This window comes from Phaeoacremonium minimum (genome assembly GCF_000392275.1).
Source record: "Phaeoacremonium minimum UCRPA7 unplaced genomic scaffold PA7_03_scaffold_149, whole genome shotgun sequence".
In the NCBI taxonomy this organism is placed as follows: Eukaryota; Fungi; Ascomycota; class Sordariomycetes; order Togniniales; family Togniniaceae; genus Phaeoacremonium; species Phaeoacremonium minimum.
Genome location: NW_006921056.1, coordinates 16,058 through 34,689, shown reverse-complemented (window position 1 = coordinate 34,689; position 18,632 = coordinate 16,058). Strand labels below are relative to the sequence as shown.

At 47.3% G+C, this 18,632-nt stretch overlaps 2 protein-coding genes across 2 annotated transcripts; one reads left to right on the top strand and one right to left on the bottom strand.

The window, feature by feature from the left end:
- Nucleotides 1–760: 760 nt before the first annotated feature.
- Nucleotides 761–1,909, bottom strand: UCRPA7_2095 (putative aldose 1-epimerase protein; the record flags this gene model as incomplete). Its single annotated transcript, XM_007914670.1, has 4 exons — nt 761–1,275; nt 1,330–1,656; nt 1,717–1,816; nt 1,883–1,909. 4 exons carry the CDS (start codon nt 1,907–1,909, stop codon nt 761–763), a joined length of 969 nt encoding a protein of 322 aa, XP_007912861.1.
- Nucleotides 1,910–5,333: 3,424 nt separating this feature from the next.
- UCRPA7_2094 (putative gnat family acetyltransferase protein) lies at nt 5,334–6,083 on the top strand (the record flags this gene model as incomplete). Its single annotated transcript, XM_007914669.1, has 2 exons — nt 5,334–5,364; nt 5,476–6,083. The coding sequence occupies 2 exons, from the start codon at nt 5,334–5,336 to the stop codon at nt 6,081–6,083; spliced, it is 639 nt and encodes a 212-aa protein (XP_007912860.1).
- Between the last annotated feature and the right edge of the window lie 12,549 nt (nt 6,084–18,632).

Below are 18,632 nucleotides of genomic sequence, written 5' to 3'. Positions count from 1 at the left end.
TAATCCTTCGGTTCTACATCTTGTTTTGCTCTCACAACTTGACCAACTTGGCGAAGCCGGTGGTGGCTGATACTAGGCATGGCTGCCATTTTACTGCCGCCACTCATCAGCCGTTGCTTTGATCATTATACAGGACCAACATTCTTGTTGCCAGATGCGTCAATAATTCAAACGGTCAGTGCAGCGATTATACAAATTGGTCTGATTATCTCACCTCAGAAAGTCTCCGACAACTATTGATCAGGTATGTATGTAACGTGTAATGATGAGTTAGCGGTCCAGGCCTTTACCCCTGACAGACTAAATGATGGTATCCGGAACCTGAGGGTCCCGTTATCCTTACGATAACATAGCTTTCATTGACATTATGCTACTCCCTGGCCAGCTAACAGGTCACAAGCCTTTAGTGGCTGCGGAAATGGTTTCAAATCTTCGGACTCCAAGTTTCAATGCAAGTTATGGGCGTAATGTGAGCCTGTAGGAAGTGAAACTAGGGAGAGGTATCTCGATCACAAAGAGAAGCCACTTATGTACAGGCAAACTATCTCTTCAGTGACCAAGCTTCTTCTCTAATAGTCAGGATTGAGCTACTGTATCTTTTAAAGGAGTCCAAAAGTCCAGGAGCTGTGCCACGAGTAGGTTTCGCCTGGACCAGTGATCTGCGCGTCGACGTGGCCCCATTCCGGGCTGTTGTTACAATAATTAGCCTTCCGCCAGTAGAGGCACAATTGATGTCAAAACAAGGCCGATATAGAGTTCCTTACTGGTTGATACCATCTACCCAATCTTGAGCCTCGATGGCCACTGCCGAGCTCTTTCCCGCTGTTTTTCGCTCGCTATTCCCCTGCGTGCTTTTAAGTGCTGCTGTGCCGTCCATCCAGTTGCAGGAATACACCTGCACCCCAGCTTGATCGGTCCGGAGGTCGACCTTGATACCGTTCCAGGGGCTGGCAAGTGTGACGACCACGGCGTCCTTGGGAGCATCTTCAATCAACCAATAGCCGTTGTAGCCTTCGCAAGCTCCTCCTGCGCCGCAGTTTCCTGCGAATTTAGGGTCGTCTCTAGCGTGCCCAAGGGGCATACTTGGCTTGCTTGCAAAGTCGTTCACGCTGTCCGGCGCGGCCGTCAGAATCTCCCCGGTGGGTACTGCACCGTCATCAATAGCCAGATATCTCTTAGAGAAAGGCATGTATAGAGTATGGTTCCAAACTTTGTCAGTTTCTGGATTTCTGTAAGCCTCCAGGTTAAAATAGGTGTGCTGGGTCAACATGAGCGCTGTGGGAGGTCAGTCATGTGATATTTTCGAATTCAGTCCTTTTAAAAACCCACGGGTCTTGGCTTCTGGAGCAATTGCTTCCATCTTGATTGACCAGGTGCTTCCAGATACGCTATATGTGACGCTGGCGTTCACCAGCCCAGGCATGCCCTTCTCTGAGTCTGCTGGATCCGAAATGGAGAAAGTGATGGAGTCATTGGAGAGGGCTGTAACGTTCCAAAATCGATATGACCAGTTGTTAGTACCACTGTGTAGCGTATTGTTGCCGTCATTCGTCTCTGTCTTGTATGTTTTGCCATCAAGTTTGTATGTGGCGTTGCCAATTCGGTTCACATATCGACCAGGAATGGCATTATACACTGGGTGTCCAGGATCCTTTGCTAATTTATCTGTTAGAATTGCCCATATCACGTAGTGTCGACAGAGTAGAGTGGCATTACGGTAATAAGTGACGTCGTCGTAGCCGAGTACAACATCCACGTCTTTGCCATCCTTGTCCTTGACGAAGAGGTTGGTCAGTGTCGCGCCGTAAGGGATAAACTGGGCGATAATTAGTGTCCCGAATGATAACCATCAACTCTCACATGTATACCTGCGCCTTAATACCAGGTGCTGATATGGTATATCGTCCATCTTCAGAGGGCGAAGGTACAGGCTGACTCATGGTGAGGGCGAGTTCCGCCAACACTACAAAAATCAAGTTAGACGACCACATTTTCAGAACAATAGGCCTTGACCTTACTACTCACATGGCTGGTTATTGCAGGCTCCAGGGGTTTTAATACTCTGGCAGCGTACCTGCAGCGTCGGAATTGACAAGAGTCAATGCTCAACTCAATCAACACGGAGATTGAGGTTCCCGCTTCGAGAGGCCAAAATTAGGAGAAATAGCCTCCATTGCAAGTGGACCACTTAGAGACTCGTTGCATGATTGGGGTAAGCCCTGCGAAACGCGGGGTACCTATTCCTACCGTAACTCTGTAAGAATGTCCTGATTGTATGTTATTAGCCTGAGTTCGCCTCGTGGCCCCGGACTATGTCAGCTCTTAATTGTGAATAAGAGCCGGAACGGTTGAAACTCAAAAGACGTGCAGCACAGAACAAGTCACCGGCGCGGCTGGGTGGAATAATGTCTCGAGTGTCTGAGCCCGGGGGCTTATATGTAATTGAACACACTCAGATATAGATATCCATCATTGGATGTGCCGTTCTTTGAGTCAATTGCTTAGCAAATGGATTACCCTGTTCATATTTGATTAATCGCAACGAAGACCCTCTTAGACGGCCACGACCCTCTTAACACCGATGTCAGTGAATTTCAAGGACTTGATTTTCGATTTTAGGAAGATTCAAGAGACTAGCATGTAAAGTGTGGTCATTGTATGACGTTCCGAGACTGAACAAATTGGAGTATTGTCTTTACCTGACTATAAGTAATACCTTCAAAGAGCGAGTTGAAAAACGAGCACAGCCTCCAATAATATCACCGCCACACTGACACCTCAAGCTTCTGGGAATACCTGTAGAATGGCTAGAGTTATCTACTGGTTCGAGATTAGCATGACAATCACCAAAATTGATGGCATAACCTTCGAAGATAACAACGAGACCTGGAATACTATACGCTGCATCAAATTTGGTCTATTTAAATACCACGCCATGCTGTGAATCGCGAACCTTCAACTACAGAAGGCCCGTCATCACGCTGATAGACTCTGCCTGATTTGATAGTCTGAAGCTGGGGGGAACCATCATATCTACATAAGGGTAAGTTGAGTGGTTTACTTAATCAGGATAGTACCCGCATTGCTGCATTTCCAACCTGTAAGCGTCAATGGGGGCAGCGAATGATTGTCATAGATTCGAAATGAGTTGAGTTGAGGCACATCGATACTATTGAAAGTTGGTTAAGCGGGAAATGGGTTTAATCAGGAGGTCGCCTTGCCTAACAAGGTCATTTGAAAGCGGAGCTAGTAGATATGGTCACATGACTAGACGCCTGATGGTCCTGAAATCTTCCGACCATCGCTATGGATCTTGTTCCTTCAGCTAAAGGATCAACGAGCAGTGTACAGCTTCAGGCAAACCCGATTTCGACTGCTTCGGCCAGGCATCGTCGTCAATCGAAAACGTAGCAATGGTGGCCGTCGCTCTGGCTGCCCGATCCGGGGCCAGCTCATCAGCGTTTCTCGCGTCCTTCCGATCACTGTCAATTGCAGCAGCCCTGCAGCCGTCGACCGCGACGTCTGGGGCGAAGATGGCACGATCCAAGCTGCCTATGCAGCAAGCACGCCAATGTGCCAGCAAAGCCTCGCAAATGTCTGCATCGAGGCTTTTCTATCCCAGTCCGTACAGTGACGCCACACGGACATTGCAGGCACGGTCAATTTGGCGGCCAACAGTCTCTGCTGTCCTGCCGCAGCAGCAAACGAGGGGCATGAAGGTTCACAGCTCGGTCAAGAAGCGATGCGAGCATTGCAAGGTAAGGAAGCGTCTTCTCAGAGCACAAGGATTTGAGCAGAGGCAGACTCGGCTCCGGTTCATATCCTCTTGCCGCACATGGTCTATGGCGGAGTATGGCTAACAATCACGTCCTGAACAGGTTGTCCGGCGGAAACGAAGTAAACGCCATAAAGGCTACCTCTACATTGTGTGTAGCTCGAATCCCAGGCACAAGCAACGGCAAGGATCATAGACGTGGAAGCCGTTTGGTGTGAAAAGGAAACGACAAAGAAAAGAGTGTACAATATATACTGTGTGGATGAAGCGTGGTTGGGCCCCATCGCAGGCCCGGAAGAATACGGTGATGTGGCTTGTACAAATATAGACCGGTGAGAAGGCGTCATAAGCATGGGATGATTGCTCGACCACATAGACTCATAAGGAGCAGCTCAGATGCTGCTCCGTACATGGGCTCCTTTCTACAGACCATCAATATACCTCTCCATACCCTCCCACTCCGTCTTCCCTGTGGATAGAAGATATCGAATGTGACCCTACAGCATCTATTGTCAGCAGGGCAGGGCGGCCCAGGCATGGAACGGCCAGTCGACGTCTCAGCTGGATGATCGCAGAACATACTATATCTGTCACGCCACGATGCCTCTCGAACTCCTGTCTCGCGAAGCGTCTTGTCTCTTCTCGAGTCGTCGGGTCGTCAATGCGCCGGGTTCCCCTCAAGATCGTCCTATAGAGGGAAAGAGCTCGAGAACGCTGGAGGAACTGCGGTGGCACCAGTCTCAGTATCCAGGCTCACAAATATCAGGAGTGGGTCGGGCACCGAACGTCCAACATCGAACGTCGAACATCGAACGTCCTTTTCTTGTCTGCATGTCCAGTAAGAAGGGGGCAAACGTACGTGATCCAGGCTCAAAACACCCCCGAGTCGCGAGTGGGAGGCACTCGATACGTAGCTTCTTAGCCAGCGCCTCAGGTGCAGCAGGCGTGGCGGCATGGACAGCAATTGCGTCACTGGATTAGGTAGATGGCTGTAGGCTATGCATTCAAGCTGGGAAGCTATCACCACAGCTTTCCCACCATTTGGTTCATGATTGTGCGTCTCCTTCGCGATCGTTGGTTGGCCAAGATGGTCGGAAGAGAGGTTTGTGAATAAATACAGCTACCCAGCTACCTAGGTATGTCAGAAAACTTTGGAGGAGCGCAATTCCCGATTTGCCGCGCCTGCCCGCCCGCCCGCCTAAGTAACGATACCACAACCCGGACTTAGCGAAGCTCAGGTACTACACAATACCTACTACAGCACTAAAGACGCGCTGAGGAGTGTGTTCGCATTAGCGGCCCACCATTCTGCCCAGATACCAGCCAACCTACGCATACCTAGCACGCCCGGATCGAACTACCTCTTCCAGATATACGGTATACCTTGGGCAACATTTTGCGCGCTTGTTGACTTTTTTCGATTGATGAACGCTGCCCAGGCATCAAGAGTAATGTGAAAAGGCTCCTCACGGTGGGCAGGACCATCAGGTGGCCATGGGGCTCAAGAAGAGGCGGCGGGCGCCAACAAACCCCCTGGAGAAAGCAAATCAGAAGTCGGATGACCAGTTCATCTCGGACCACCTCAAAAGGTACGCCCGCTCTCACGCATTTTTGGTGTTCATATCGCTCTGCGTACAATGCATATGCCTAAAAATGCAGCGAATTGGAATGATCGCTCACGCGTTTCGACAGCTCATCAGATTGGCCCTCGTGGAGCACCACCTGGATTCACCCAAAAACACAGGCAGTCTACCACCTCAGTCTCTCTCGCTCCAAAACGACAAGTGAGGATGATCTCTCCGCTTGTTTCAACCTGGTTGAGGAGACCAGCCGCAATGACTATGAGAACTCGTCCATGAAGTGGCAGCCTGACAATAAGGCCAAGGAGATGAGGTCAGAAGATCTCCGATACATCCTTGTCAAGGACGCCGCCGCGTCAGTCCGCGGCTTCATCTCACTGATGCCGACCTTCGAGGCCGGCCAGCCCGTGGTGTACTGCTACGAGATCCACCTGAAGCCCGAGCTTAGGGGGACCGGCATGGCCGCACTGTTGATGGGCTTCCTCTGCACGGTCGCCGAAAGTCTCCCGCCCATCAACAAGGTCATGTTGACATGCTTCCTATCTAACAAGAAAGCCCTGGCCTTCTACCGCAAGGCCGGCTTTGTGACGGATGAGATATCGCCAAGGGAACGGAAGTTGCGGTTTGGCAAAATCTTCGTGCCGGACTACGTGATCATGAGCAAGCTCATCACCCACCAGGCTCAGCAACAAGGGTCACTAGAGGGGCCCAACCCTTCGAGCAATTAGCAGCAAGGCGCTGCCATCACTTAAATGTGTAACAAGGTCGCTAAACTAGACAGTTTACTGTATTCTTGATGGTTCTTGTTGAGGACATTTATTATAGTGTAGGTTGTGAAGTGAGGCTTGATTCTTGAAGTACTGTTTTATATTCGAAGGTGAAGTAATATTGCTATCGTTTCTACGAGAATGTTAATTATAGAATTATTCCCAAAGATGAAGAGTGAAAATATATTTCTGCAATGCCACTTCTCATCGAGTTGTCATCAATAGCGGCAGATTGTTAGGACCAATTCAATGTCCATCCTTTTCTTTCGAGGACAATTTCCCACGAAAACAGGCCCCCATACATTTGCGTCACCACTTCGTCGGCTACCTGATCTCTGGATAAATCCCTCAACTTCCATGCACCCTCGATTACATGAGTAAGTGGCACTACTGTAGCAATCGAGTCAGGCATGTCTTCAAGTAAATCATACAAGGTCTGTAGCACCAAGGCTCGATCTTCGTCCCCGTCAACGTGGCTTGCCGCAACCAAGTACGGCCACATACATGTTGAGTGGCCGACCTGTCCTTTCGACGGGATCTTGAGCTCCGTCCCCATGATGGACAGAATCCGAGCAATGTTTGTCCTGAGGCGGTGTGTTTTCTGTGGCGAATCTTCTGCAAGATATTCAAGAAGAATTAGAGCCGCTTGGCGAAAAGCTTCTGATGTCTTCCTAATTCGTTGGACTGTAGCCTCGGACTCAAGGGGCCGTTTACTGATTGCAACCTCAGCTGGGGTAATTTGAACAAGGCCTTCGATCCTCGAACGAAAATAATTCTCCAAAGATATGGGTCTCTCGTCGAAGGACACCACCTGGTAGCAGTCTGGCCATTGGGCATTCCGAATGCACGCAACAATGTTCAAAATGAGCTCTATCAACTCGTTGGAACAACGAGTAAAGCAGTTGATTTCCCAACTAGGCCGGCAACTTTTGTCCAGCCAATACAGCGCTCCCATTCTGAGTGACTTTTCTGTGTCGAGCGAGCTTAGAGTTGTGTATGAAAGAATACTGCTGGCGGATAGGTAATGTCCCAGGAAGGATGATATTGACTTGTCATGTGCTGTAAATGTGTCGCTATTGTATTGAGGACAGCTGAGAACTCTCTGCGCTCCGGTAAGGTGTGCCACCAAAGACCGCTTTGACATATCGTTTGAGCAAAAGTCGCTACTAGACGCTTCAAACAAGCAAAGCATAAGAATTACGCTGAGTATCTCTGTTTTAGTTATGCGCATTTCGCACGGCGTATCTGTCAGGGCTCGGCCAAGGACTTCAGCAAGAGATCTCAGGCAAGCGCCACGATACTGCAGCGCGGAAGTGGTGTATGAAGGCTGATGATGTCTAAGACGATTGGCTGCCACTGCCAGCACTGATTTCAAGACTAGGGGAGAGTAAAAACTGATTGGAATAATTACTTCACGGTAACGGTTACTATGCCCGTCAACCAAGGCACATGTTTTGCACATCCTTGTCGCGTCTATTCTCTCGAGTTAGCAATCTTGTTGAAGGCCAGTCGAGGCCAAAGGCATGATGATGTTGAACGACATACAGAAGCTGAAGAGATATGTCTCTTCAGAAGTCATCTGGAGCGGCTGAAAGCGATACGAATCAAGTATAGTGACATCATCGAAGAAGCCCAATTCCTTGCATGTCCGCTTGTTGTGAACCTCGTGCGCCGCTTCTGAGCTGAGGCGGTATTCCTCCCCTGACGAAATTTCTTGTCCACGATCTCTATTGGACTTTAGAAAAGTTTCTAGATCATCCCAAGTAGTGTTCAAAAATAATGCGTTTTGGAGATATCTGAAGGGTTTCGTCGAAAAGTGGCTTCTTAAGCAGCATATCCCAGTACTGTCCACTCCAGATGTCGAGCCACTCGAAGTTTTCGAATCCGCCTGCTTGATGTGAAATTTTCTCCCACGACCACTTTGGCGTGATACCACACCAACAGGTTCAAGCCATGAGAGCTCCATGCCGTAAATACAAGTTTTCCCACCTTCTACGCATCGGCGACAGGTAGGACGCATCTCTAGAGCGGTGTCAGTGACATCTTTGAACTTTACATGTTTGCGCAAGCCTTACCGTCACATTTGACTTTGCGCTTTCTGCAACACAAACAACCAGATCGACATCTCGGGGTCTTGAGCCTCCCGTAGAACGGGATTTTGGATTTTGCTGCAGGCATACTGATGCGGAGCTCGGAGGCCATGGAAACGGATTGTTGTCACGCCTCCTGCATTTCATGAGCCCATAATCCAACTGCGAGGCTTCTTATCATGGGCTGGCGAGAGTTGCTCGTAGTAAAGCAAATATGCATACCTCAGACTAGTTGAATCATCGGAGCCGTTAGGTGTCGATGTGTCACTGGTATCTTTCTTCGTTGTGCAGAAGATTTGGAGGGGGCTTATCAGTCTTACCTAAGTGACTGGGTATCTAGGTAGATAACAGGCTTCTGTCGTCCACTATCTACCTAGACTAGTTCGCCGATGGCCAGGGGTTTAGAGCATCTCGTTGGAATTCCCGAAATCCGCAATTTTAGCATACCGGTAGCCCCTTGACCGAATATTGCTACAATAAACACAATACATATATTTGATCAGATTTGGCTCAGATCACTCTGTCCAATACATCTTAAGATACACAATGAGGATAATAACATTGTATCTCCTCACAGGAACCAATTTAACAGAGTAAAATGTTCTCGTATATATGGAGAGATAGACATTGACTGGCCCTGAGAGTAGTAGCATTAAAAGAACTCCGCTGTGACTTTTGTGGAATGACCAGTCTCCGCTACTTTTCGGTTGCGTCCATTCTGACTATTAGACATCAGAGTGAGTACGATCTGGTCATACTGGATTATGATCATAAAGTCTTTGCTGCGGGATAAGAACGAAAATTTTAAGTGTTACTCAGAAAGAACTATTGCGTTTTGTCCAGATAAAGCGAGCCACCCCAACATCAGTTTCATAAATGTATTTTTTATGTCAGCATACAGCCCATCCCCAAATTTTCGTGGCGCATATTGCGAGCCTATGGATTTCAGAGCAAGTGGTTTAAAATCGGCTTCGTGTTGGATGACCACCTCCGACAATGGGAAGAACACCGAATTTCGGGAGGGGAAACGTTTCACGGCAAAATTCAAGCTTGTACACATCATGCCATTACGGTTCAGATGATTTTTGGTATTGTTTATTATCCATTTTAATCGAATATTGATTAATCATGCAGACATCAGAATCTTTAACTCAATTAGAGGCATATATGACTTTTGGCAACAGTGACTTGAGAGCATGTTAAACGAGCTACTATTTGTAGGCTGTGTTGCTAGTTATCCTCGTAAGAAGGGAGGTATGACCTTTCATCAACGGTCTTAGGCCGCGTTTATTACCGTTTATTGGTGTTCGGAGATAAGTTGCTCATCGTGGCGTCCCGCTGCTACTCCTGCTGTCTTTTTCGGCTGATCAAGTCGCATATCTGAAGAGTGGGCTTGCATCACCTAATTCAGCCAATTCTTCTTCTGTGTACTTTGCCAGTACTTCCTCTCTCGAAGTCAAGGCACGAGCGGCGTTAATCCTTTTGAGGATGATCCAGTAAACAAGAGGCCAAAAGATTCCAAAAGCAACTAGCATTCCCAAGCAAATACCGAAGCCTACTGGGTATGTGGGAGCTTGGTTTGAGAGGAAAATGTTTGAGCCGACAATCTGTCATTGAGAAGACTGAATGAGCACTGATCATAAAAGCGGGAAGTCAAGCATTTAAAAGTGAAGTAAACTTACACCTCCAAGCTGGGAGAATGACAACATAAGCGCCATTCCTACCGCTCGTTTCATGGACCCTGCACAGTTGAGTGCAGTCCAGGCCATCACGGCTGGTGAGATACAGTAGAGACCGCCTGCCATGAGAAATATTCCGAAATAGGTAACGCCAGGAATTTGCGGGTATCTGACGCTGGCTATAATAATGATGAAACCAATGGCGGCAGTGATATTCGGCAACACAACGGACAACATCCGCTGTCGATATCTATCAGCTAGAAATCCGGAAGCAAGCGTCATCATGCATGCAAAAACATAAGGCGGTGCGGTCATCGCCTGCGCCTTGACAGCTGAATACCCTAGGTGATTGACGATGGTAGGTAACACAAACGAGATGCCGTATACAACGACTGCAACGGTAAACTCCACAGCGGCGACAGCATACACATGCATTGACCGAAATGCCTGTTTGGCGTACTTCATCGAGAAAGCGTCTTTCTCGCCTACCCCTGTCTCGCCGCCGTGGGAGAACTGGCGTCGTAGAATCAAATAACGCCTCTCGTCGTCTTCTAGCCACGTGGACACATTTTCTGGTGAGGGAGAGATATAAAGAAAGGCCAAGATGCCCATAATGACAGATAGGACTCCTTCAATCACATATATGAATCTCCAACCTCTATATCCCCACGTTTGGTCTAACTGTCCAATCGCATAGGCCAATAGTCCTGAAAAAGCAGATGCCATAGAAGCTCCTGAGTAGCTATGATAATTATAGTTAGCGGTTGCTTGATAGAGACAGTGAAGAGAATAAAGAAAGGTTTCAATAATATGTCTCGGGTGTACATGGCTATATTGGGATTTGTGTCTTAGTTTGCAGCACTCGGAACAAAGCCATGGCAGGTGGAAATAAACTCCAGAAGTTGCTTACAAAACCGTCATGCGGCCGTGCAATTCGTCCGGCGAATACCAGTGTGTCAGCACATAAGAACAGCCGGGGTAAATGCCTGCTTCGACAAGGCCGAGAATCAATCGCAGCGCTGTGAAGCCAGCCATGTTGGATTGACACCCAGTGCCAATATTGATGACTCCGCAAATAGTAAGAAGCGTCGGAAGCCAGAACTTTGGTCCATACTTTTTGAGGGCTATGTTGGATGGGCTTTCACTATTAGGATCTTTGGGTTTCCATTGGGCCGTTTTCAATGCCTTGAACTTACACGCCACCTATTGCATATGTTGCAAAGAAGACACATAGCGCGGTATTCCAGTCCTGTCCGCTGAGATGCATGTCATCTAGGGCGCCAAAGAGCTTTGCGTTACCTGAACAAGTGAAGCATGTCAGTATGGAGTCATGTCGACATAGATTGGGTTCATGAGGGTTATATGATCATCAACGAACCTGCATTAGAGCGATCGATATAGCAGAGCAAATACAGAATAATCAACTGAGGAAGAATTCGAATGCTAATAAATTGAATATATTTAGCCGGGGGCAATCTCGAGCAGTCAACGGACCACTCACTCGACTTTACGGACCAGCTTGTCAAGCCTCTGACCTACGAAAAGCTGATGAAGCTGCAAGTATTCAGCATACTCAGGCGACATGAGATCTCCATTTGAGACATCTACTCCTCGCCCTATCGTATCTCGGGGTTCCTTAGACATTGTGTCGAATTCCGGCATCTTGAGCTGAGCTCTCTGGCGTTGATCCACTGAATTCAAGAAAAGTTTGGAGTTGTGGCTTACGCCTTGCAAGTATTTTGACCGAAGAGCAGTGGTCGGTAATGAATGCAACCGAGAAGGCTGACCTTTGGTCGAATTGACTTTGAAGAAACATGTAGATCAGGAGCTTACTTTCCTGCGCGCTGAAGTGAAGAGATGGTGAATGAAGACCTTTATCTGCATGGTGAAATAAGCACCCAGCAAGTGTTCTAGCGACGTCGGGAGATATGGTGGGATTATCGCATCCAAAAGTAGGACTATGTCCATCTGTATGATGTGGTCAAAAGTGCTCGAGATAATAGATACTTGAGCCGATTGCACTAGTTACCTGAGGAGTTACTTCTATCTTGCCATGATGGCCCTCGATAGCCAAAGTGGACCATACCATGGAAATTATCATGGCTTGTTAGCAATTGTAGGCGAGATAAGGTCTTAGGGTGGGGAAGCTTGCAGCATTGATTGGACTGTGACATGACTACGAGTCGCGCTAAACGACGATCAGGAACGACCAGTGTGCAATGCAACTTTCACGGATAATTCTTAGCGCTTGAGCGTTGTTTGATATCAATCCATCTTAAGTGTTCATAATCGTATTAGCTATGGCTCAACTTCCGGTAATCGGAGTGACCGGACAACTTATTGTCCTTGGCAGTAGTTAAACAACACCTCCGACATGGGTTTCAACAGCGAAACCATGCCGATTATAATGCAGATAGTTTCCCGGCTAGTCGTTTCTGCGAACTAAGCTTTCTTGATAAAACATACACACAATGACAAAAATAACGATTTTGGGTGCTGGGTAAGTATTCTCACATATAGGTTCTTTGAGAATTATGCTAATTCAAGTTGTCTCGACCTAGAATCACCGGCATGGCAATAGCTGCCACCCTGCCCAAGCACTACGAGATCACCTTAATCGCGCGAAACTTGCCCGGCGATCCAGACTCACAGGATTGGGCGTCTCCTTGGGCCGGCGCTGTCTGGATGGGTATGGCAGACTCCTCATCTGATGATCAGAAAATGCAACTCGAGGCTTTTGCATATTGGTGGCGTTTGGCTCTACGCCATCCAGAGTCCAGTGTGAGACGCATACAGATGTTAGATCTGATGGATTTTATCCCTCTTGAGAAAGTCTGGTATCGGTACAAGATGCCAGGATTTAGACTCTTGACGAAGGAAGAGATGCCTACAGACGCCCCTTTCGGAGTCACGTATGGCAGCGTAGTAGTTACACCAATGACCTTCTTACCATGGTTGAGGGAGCGACTAGAAAAGAATGGCGTTAGATTTCTAAGGGCAAATGTAACATCTCTCGGACAACTAAAGGACATGGGACATGATGTTCTTATCAATGCAACGGGTATTGGGGCTAGGTATCTGGAAGATGTCATGGATCACAAAGTAATAGAAGTCAGAGGACAGACAGTTCTGGTGAAGTCAGACTTTGACAAAATTTGGATACGGAGGGGAAAGGACTATACGTATTGTCTGCCGAGGTTAGATGGGACGGCGATCCTTGGGGGTATCAAGCAATTTGGACAAACGGAAAAGAAGGTAGATGAAACCCTTCGTAAAGATGTAAGTTGTTCATTAAACGCATGTCTGCATTGATCTCCTCTTCTAACTTTGTTCCAGATATTTCGTAGGATTCACGAAGGCATCCCTTCAGCATTTCCATCGCCAGACGCGGCAGACTTCACAGTGGTTCGTGACATTGTGGGTATTCGACCACAGAGAGAAGGTGGCGTACGGCTTGAGAAAGAACTCATCGAAGGTCAAAAGATTATACATGCTTATGGAGTGGAAGGTGGCGGTTATATCTTTAGCTGGGGTCTGGCAAAAGAGGTGTCTAGGCTCGTGTTTGAGTACGAACTCGAGTCACCAGAACCTCCCAGCCCTTTATCTGCGAAGCTGTAAACATTACAAGCCGGTGAGGGCGTGTTAGAGTCTTAGATATAATAGTGTTTATTCGACTAGACGTTAATATCTCACTCTATCGGTCCGGTCCAATATACTGAATGATGGAGAGAGCCAGCCCGACTTCAAGACTGCGAGCACTGGTATAGTCCGAAAATCCTTCGCGAGTTGAGAACTTGTTTGCTTTGTCTTAATTACGGTACATGTCTCTTGGTCTCTTAGAACTAAAAGGCGCCGTAACATGTCTAGCCGAGCTAATCTAATAAAGCTACCTCTATATGGGCTTATCTGCCTTATCTCGCTTCCAGTTGCCAGATTCGCGTCACCCACAATACTTGCGGAACTCCAATGGCAAGTCTATATCTAGTTCTTGTATGAGTCCGGAGACCTAGGCATGTGCCATCTCCGAGGTCGCTCGCATGGTTAGTTAGCTGCGGCATTGAACATTTCCTCGACCCAATGATAAGTTCGTAATCAATGGCCATCATATTGAGTCCAAATTTCGCCCCTGACATGATTTTGTTTCTTTCTCTTCAAAAATCGATCATAAATGGCAGTTAGCAGTCTGTCTTTTATAATTGTCGGTGCAGGTGCATTTGGTGTGAGCACCGCCCTACACCTAGTTCGTCGTCGAGGTCGTGGTGACAGCCGGATTGGTCCTGTCCTCCTTCTAGATAGTCAGCCGTTCCCCTCCGTTGATGCTGCCAGCAATGATACTTCGCGTGCTGTTCGTATGGATTACGCTAACGAATTCAACGCAAAACTTGGTTATCAAGCCGTTGTGGCTTGGCAAAATGATCCAACATTCCGCCCGCATTATCATCATGTAGGGCGGTTAGGAGCTGCCAGGCCTGGTCAGTGTAGCCATAACATGAAGTGCCGGGAAGAAATCTGTAAGCTTGGTGTTGAAATTGAAGTACTGTCAGATGGCAGCGGGCCAGGCAGTCTCAAATCGCGATTTCCAGCACTTGACGGCCCAGTGACAGGATATGACCTATATTTCAATCCCGAAGCCGGATGGGCTCACCCACATAACGCCCTCAAGTCTGCTATGGAGGAGTATAAGTGCCTTGGTGGCAATATCATTGATCATCAAACGGCTGGAAAGGTTGTCAAAAATATCATCAATGGCGGAGTTTTACGTGGAGTCGAAACAGCTGCAGGCACACGGCATTTCGCGGATAGAATACTTTTCGCCACAGGCGCGTATTCACATGCAGAACTCCTCCCTGGCCTCAATACTCAGATTCATCCCATTGGATTTGCGATTGCACACTGGCGAGTTGACGAGGGAGAGAAAAGGCTATGGGAAAACCACCCTGTCGTAGATCTCTATCATCATGGCTACTTTTTCCCCCCTGACCGTGAAGGGTTAATGAAAATGGGTACTGGAGTTATGGGTTTTGGGTCTGGAAGTGCACAAGTCAAAAATGAACAAGGTGATGTTCTTTCCGGCCTGTCAGTTCCTCTCAGGAACTCGGATTTGGCAGGAACAGTCGACGAAGGAGTGATTCCTCGAGAGGCAGAACAGGCAATCAGGTGGATTCTCGCGCAAATGGCACCAAAATTGGCGTCCAAACCGTTCTTTGACATGAAAATATGCTGGGATGGTATGGTAAGAGGATGATTTTCCATACTACCGATATGATGAATGAATGCTAACTACTTCATGGACCCCGGATGGTGCATGGATTATCGATGAGCACCCTAAGATAAAGAACCTCTTCATGGCAATTGGTGGCTCAGGACACGGCTTCAAGTTTCTCCCTGTAATTGGGTCATGGATCGCCGATATAGTTCTTCAGTGTGAGCACACTGCAACAGATTACAATCGCTTCCCAAGTTTGGCCACTATGAAGGATGAATGGAAGTGGGGCCGACCTGCAAACATGGATGTGTCCAATCCTCGTGTCGTTCTTCAGGGACGGCCAATTCGAGACGCCGAGGCAGCGCTCTGCATGGGCCGGAAGCCCTGCTTGAAGCTATAATGCCATTCCAGCTGTATGAAAGGGCCTTTTGAGACGTGGAAAGATGAAGTCAAATCACTGACACTGCCCAAGGGATGTCTCATACACCAGGTATTATAAGAAACTATTAAATTACCACTGCCACGTTATGCCATGAAAGTGACCACGATGAATCATTATCTTCTCTCGTTCTTTCTAGTCCTCTTCGAGCAAAGTCTCCCCATTTGCGTCGATTAACAGCTTCAGAGCTCATGTCTGTTCACTCTTCCTAATCACGTCTGTCATCCTGTGACTGGATCAAAAAACGCTTGGAAGTCTGTGACGATTTGTACAGCTCAAGTATCCAAAACTAGTTAGGCACTGTCGCCGCTTTGCTCAGGGTACACTCACCCCGGGCTCATGTCTGCTCAGTCGTGGCTCAGGTACATAGACATAGTCAGCAGATATTGCAGGGGTTAAGGACGCCCAGAGCCGGAATATGACTTTAGGGCTCTATTGTTATGATAAGTCTTCGCCTCTACTTATGGCTATTATAAGTCTAGCTACTAAGTCTATTCAATAAATTGCAAATCTAACCTTAAAAAGATTATAAGTATAGACCCTTTAAGTTAGTAAAAGATCCATTCAATAGCTATTCACTATCTTAAACATTATTAGAAGTTTAGAGAGGGTTGAGAAAGAAGCGGCAAGGTAAAGAGGACTTATACAACCTATACAGCTATCAGAGGGGGAAAATGCGATGTTCGATCATTTTGTGTACCCCATTATGCGCGTGGCAATCCGGACCTACGGGTAGGCCAAGGCTTCATGAACATAAAAATTTCTTCCGAAGGGATTCTGTATTTAGAACTCTGGAAGCAGATATGCCGTAAGAGCCTAAGATCAGTCCGTCCTGGTCTCGGTTGCACCAGTGAAAATCAGCGTGACCATGTCTAGAAATTGAGTCTGCAAGCACTTTGTATGCAAGTCCGAAATAGACCGGTGGGATTTCGAAACAACCGGCCTAAGCGCTTTTAGCAACGATCCTCGAATCTCTACTATTTTCAGCCCCATACCCGTACTAATGTCAATGGCAGAAGGATCTATCAAATCCCTTGCACATTTAGACAGAGCGAGACCAACACTGCAGTCCGAAGCCAGCATTAGGGCCTGATCGGTGTTGTCTCTGTTTTAGGTAGTTGCCGTTCCAGTAGTTTTGAAGAATGGTACCGACACCTTGTTAACTTCTGTCATTTTGTAGGTAATTTTGATCCTTCGGTGGATGGAGCCCAGCTTGTAGAAATTTAGGTAAAAAGCTCAACTGGAGCAGGGAGGTTGTGGCGGGCTAGATAGTAGACACGGAGATGGTGAAGTAGACTCCACAAACGCAGGAGGTAGTTAATATCTTTGCTTCTGTAAGTTCGCACTCGCTCTCTGCTGAGTGTCTTTCTCCACTCTCACTAAGCACTGCTCCTTATGACTCCGTTTTGTAGTCCGAGAACAACTCGGACTACGATGCCCGGGCAGATCATGACGTCTGTCATATTACCAGTCGTAGGACGATGACCTCAGAGTAGGGCCTATATGATAGGGTGTCAATAAGCATGAATAGACTGCCTGCCTATATAAGACGTAGATAACGCCTATACTCAAGCTTCATTCCTGCACATAAAGACTTCTTACACATAAAAACTTCTAGTTCTTTGAGGTATGTTAATATCTTACTTCTTTTATCAGCCACTGATTTTTCTTAGAGTTTATATATCAAGATGAGAAGGGCCTCTTCAATCCTCTTGGTGCTTACAACAGCTGTACTTAAAGTTGCTGGTCAAGCGGGAGGATGGTACGTTGTCGATGAGACATTAGTGTGTACACAAAAGACTTGTACACCTTTGCAAGATTGTACCATTGTCAGCGCACCGGACGACGATGATATTGCAAACTTCTGCAAGCAGATAACGGATGATTGCGCGGATGGCGTGTTGGACAACGGCCAGCGAAGTTTCTTATTCGGAGAACCGCCAGGGATCTTGGGAACTGCTCAATTCGGAACAGGGCCGTCCAATGGCAACAACGGATGCCCAAACAACGACGATTGCAATCTATCTTTCAAATATCTGGCGTCGAATATGAGAAACCCATCTTCTCCAGGATTCCCAGATATTGACTGCAGTGTTGCTACCATTGATATCAATGGCTATTACAACCACGCAAAGACAGGGTCTCTCATTGTCCAACTTGGGACTATTGTGGTAAAACCACCCTTAAGTTAGCTTGACAGTGAGAAAATCTAGCATAAGATCCTTTTGTTTCTAAGCTTTTGCATAAAGTAGCAAATCTCGTGATTATATAATTTGGCTAGCTTTCTTCAATAGTTGATTCTACTATATGTAGTGTTCATAGAGCTATGTTATACCTCACTCCTTATGCCTTATACGCTATATGATGGCCCTAGGTACTGCCCGTAAATTACCTGACTACTGTAGACATCCATCCTACTGTGGAAAGACGACATTTCACTAGCGTATAGCTGACATAGTCACAAGCAATTCCAAGGGAAAGGTGCCATTCTGTACGTCTCCGGAAAATCTAACGAGGATTGAAGCTGTCTGCAGACTGCACTTTAGGACAATGCGAGTCCACAAAAAGAGAGACAAAAGTCCTCTATACCTCATACTCTATCTTGTTAGGTAGGGATCATCCCTACTTATATAGTCATCAACCTCCATAAATGGCAGGATGCTCAGGCTATTTGATCGGCTCAGTCTCGGCTCATCTAAGCTCAGGTTAGAGCAGCAGGCGGCTTAGGTCGAAAGGCGGAAATGGAGTGATGCCTTTTCGTCGCAGACTCTCTTGGAAATCCACCAGTAGAGCGAGGACTGTACCCATCGAATTTAGCAGCCAAGCCTAGCAATCTGCCACTAGTGTCCACATTTGAGCTTGTATAGTCCTTGACTCAATTGCTGACGCCGTAATGCTAAAGGCTATACATCCAGGCTTCTTGAGTACCTGCCCATGTTAATAGAAAATTGGGTGTTACAGATTGCAGGGTGAACTGAGTTCTATATCCGTTTACTTCAACTCTGACGCAACCAGCCTTTGACACTTCTTTGCCTGTCAACCGTTCCTTCACCCACGCCAGCCACCTCATCTGGCTGGCCTGAATTACGGGAAAGT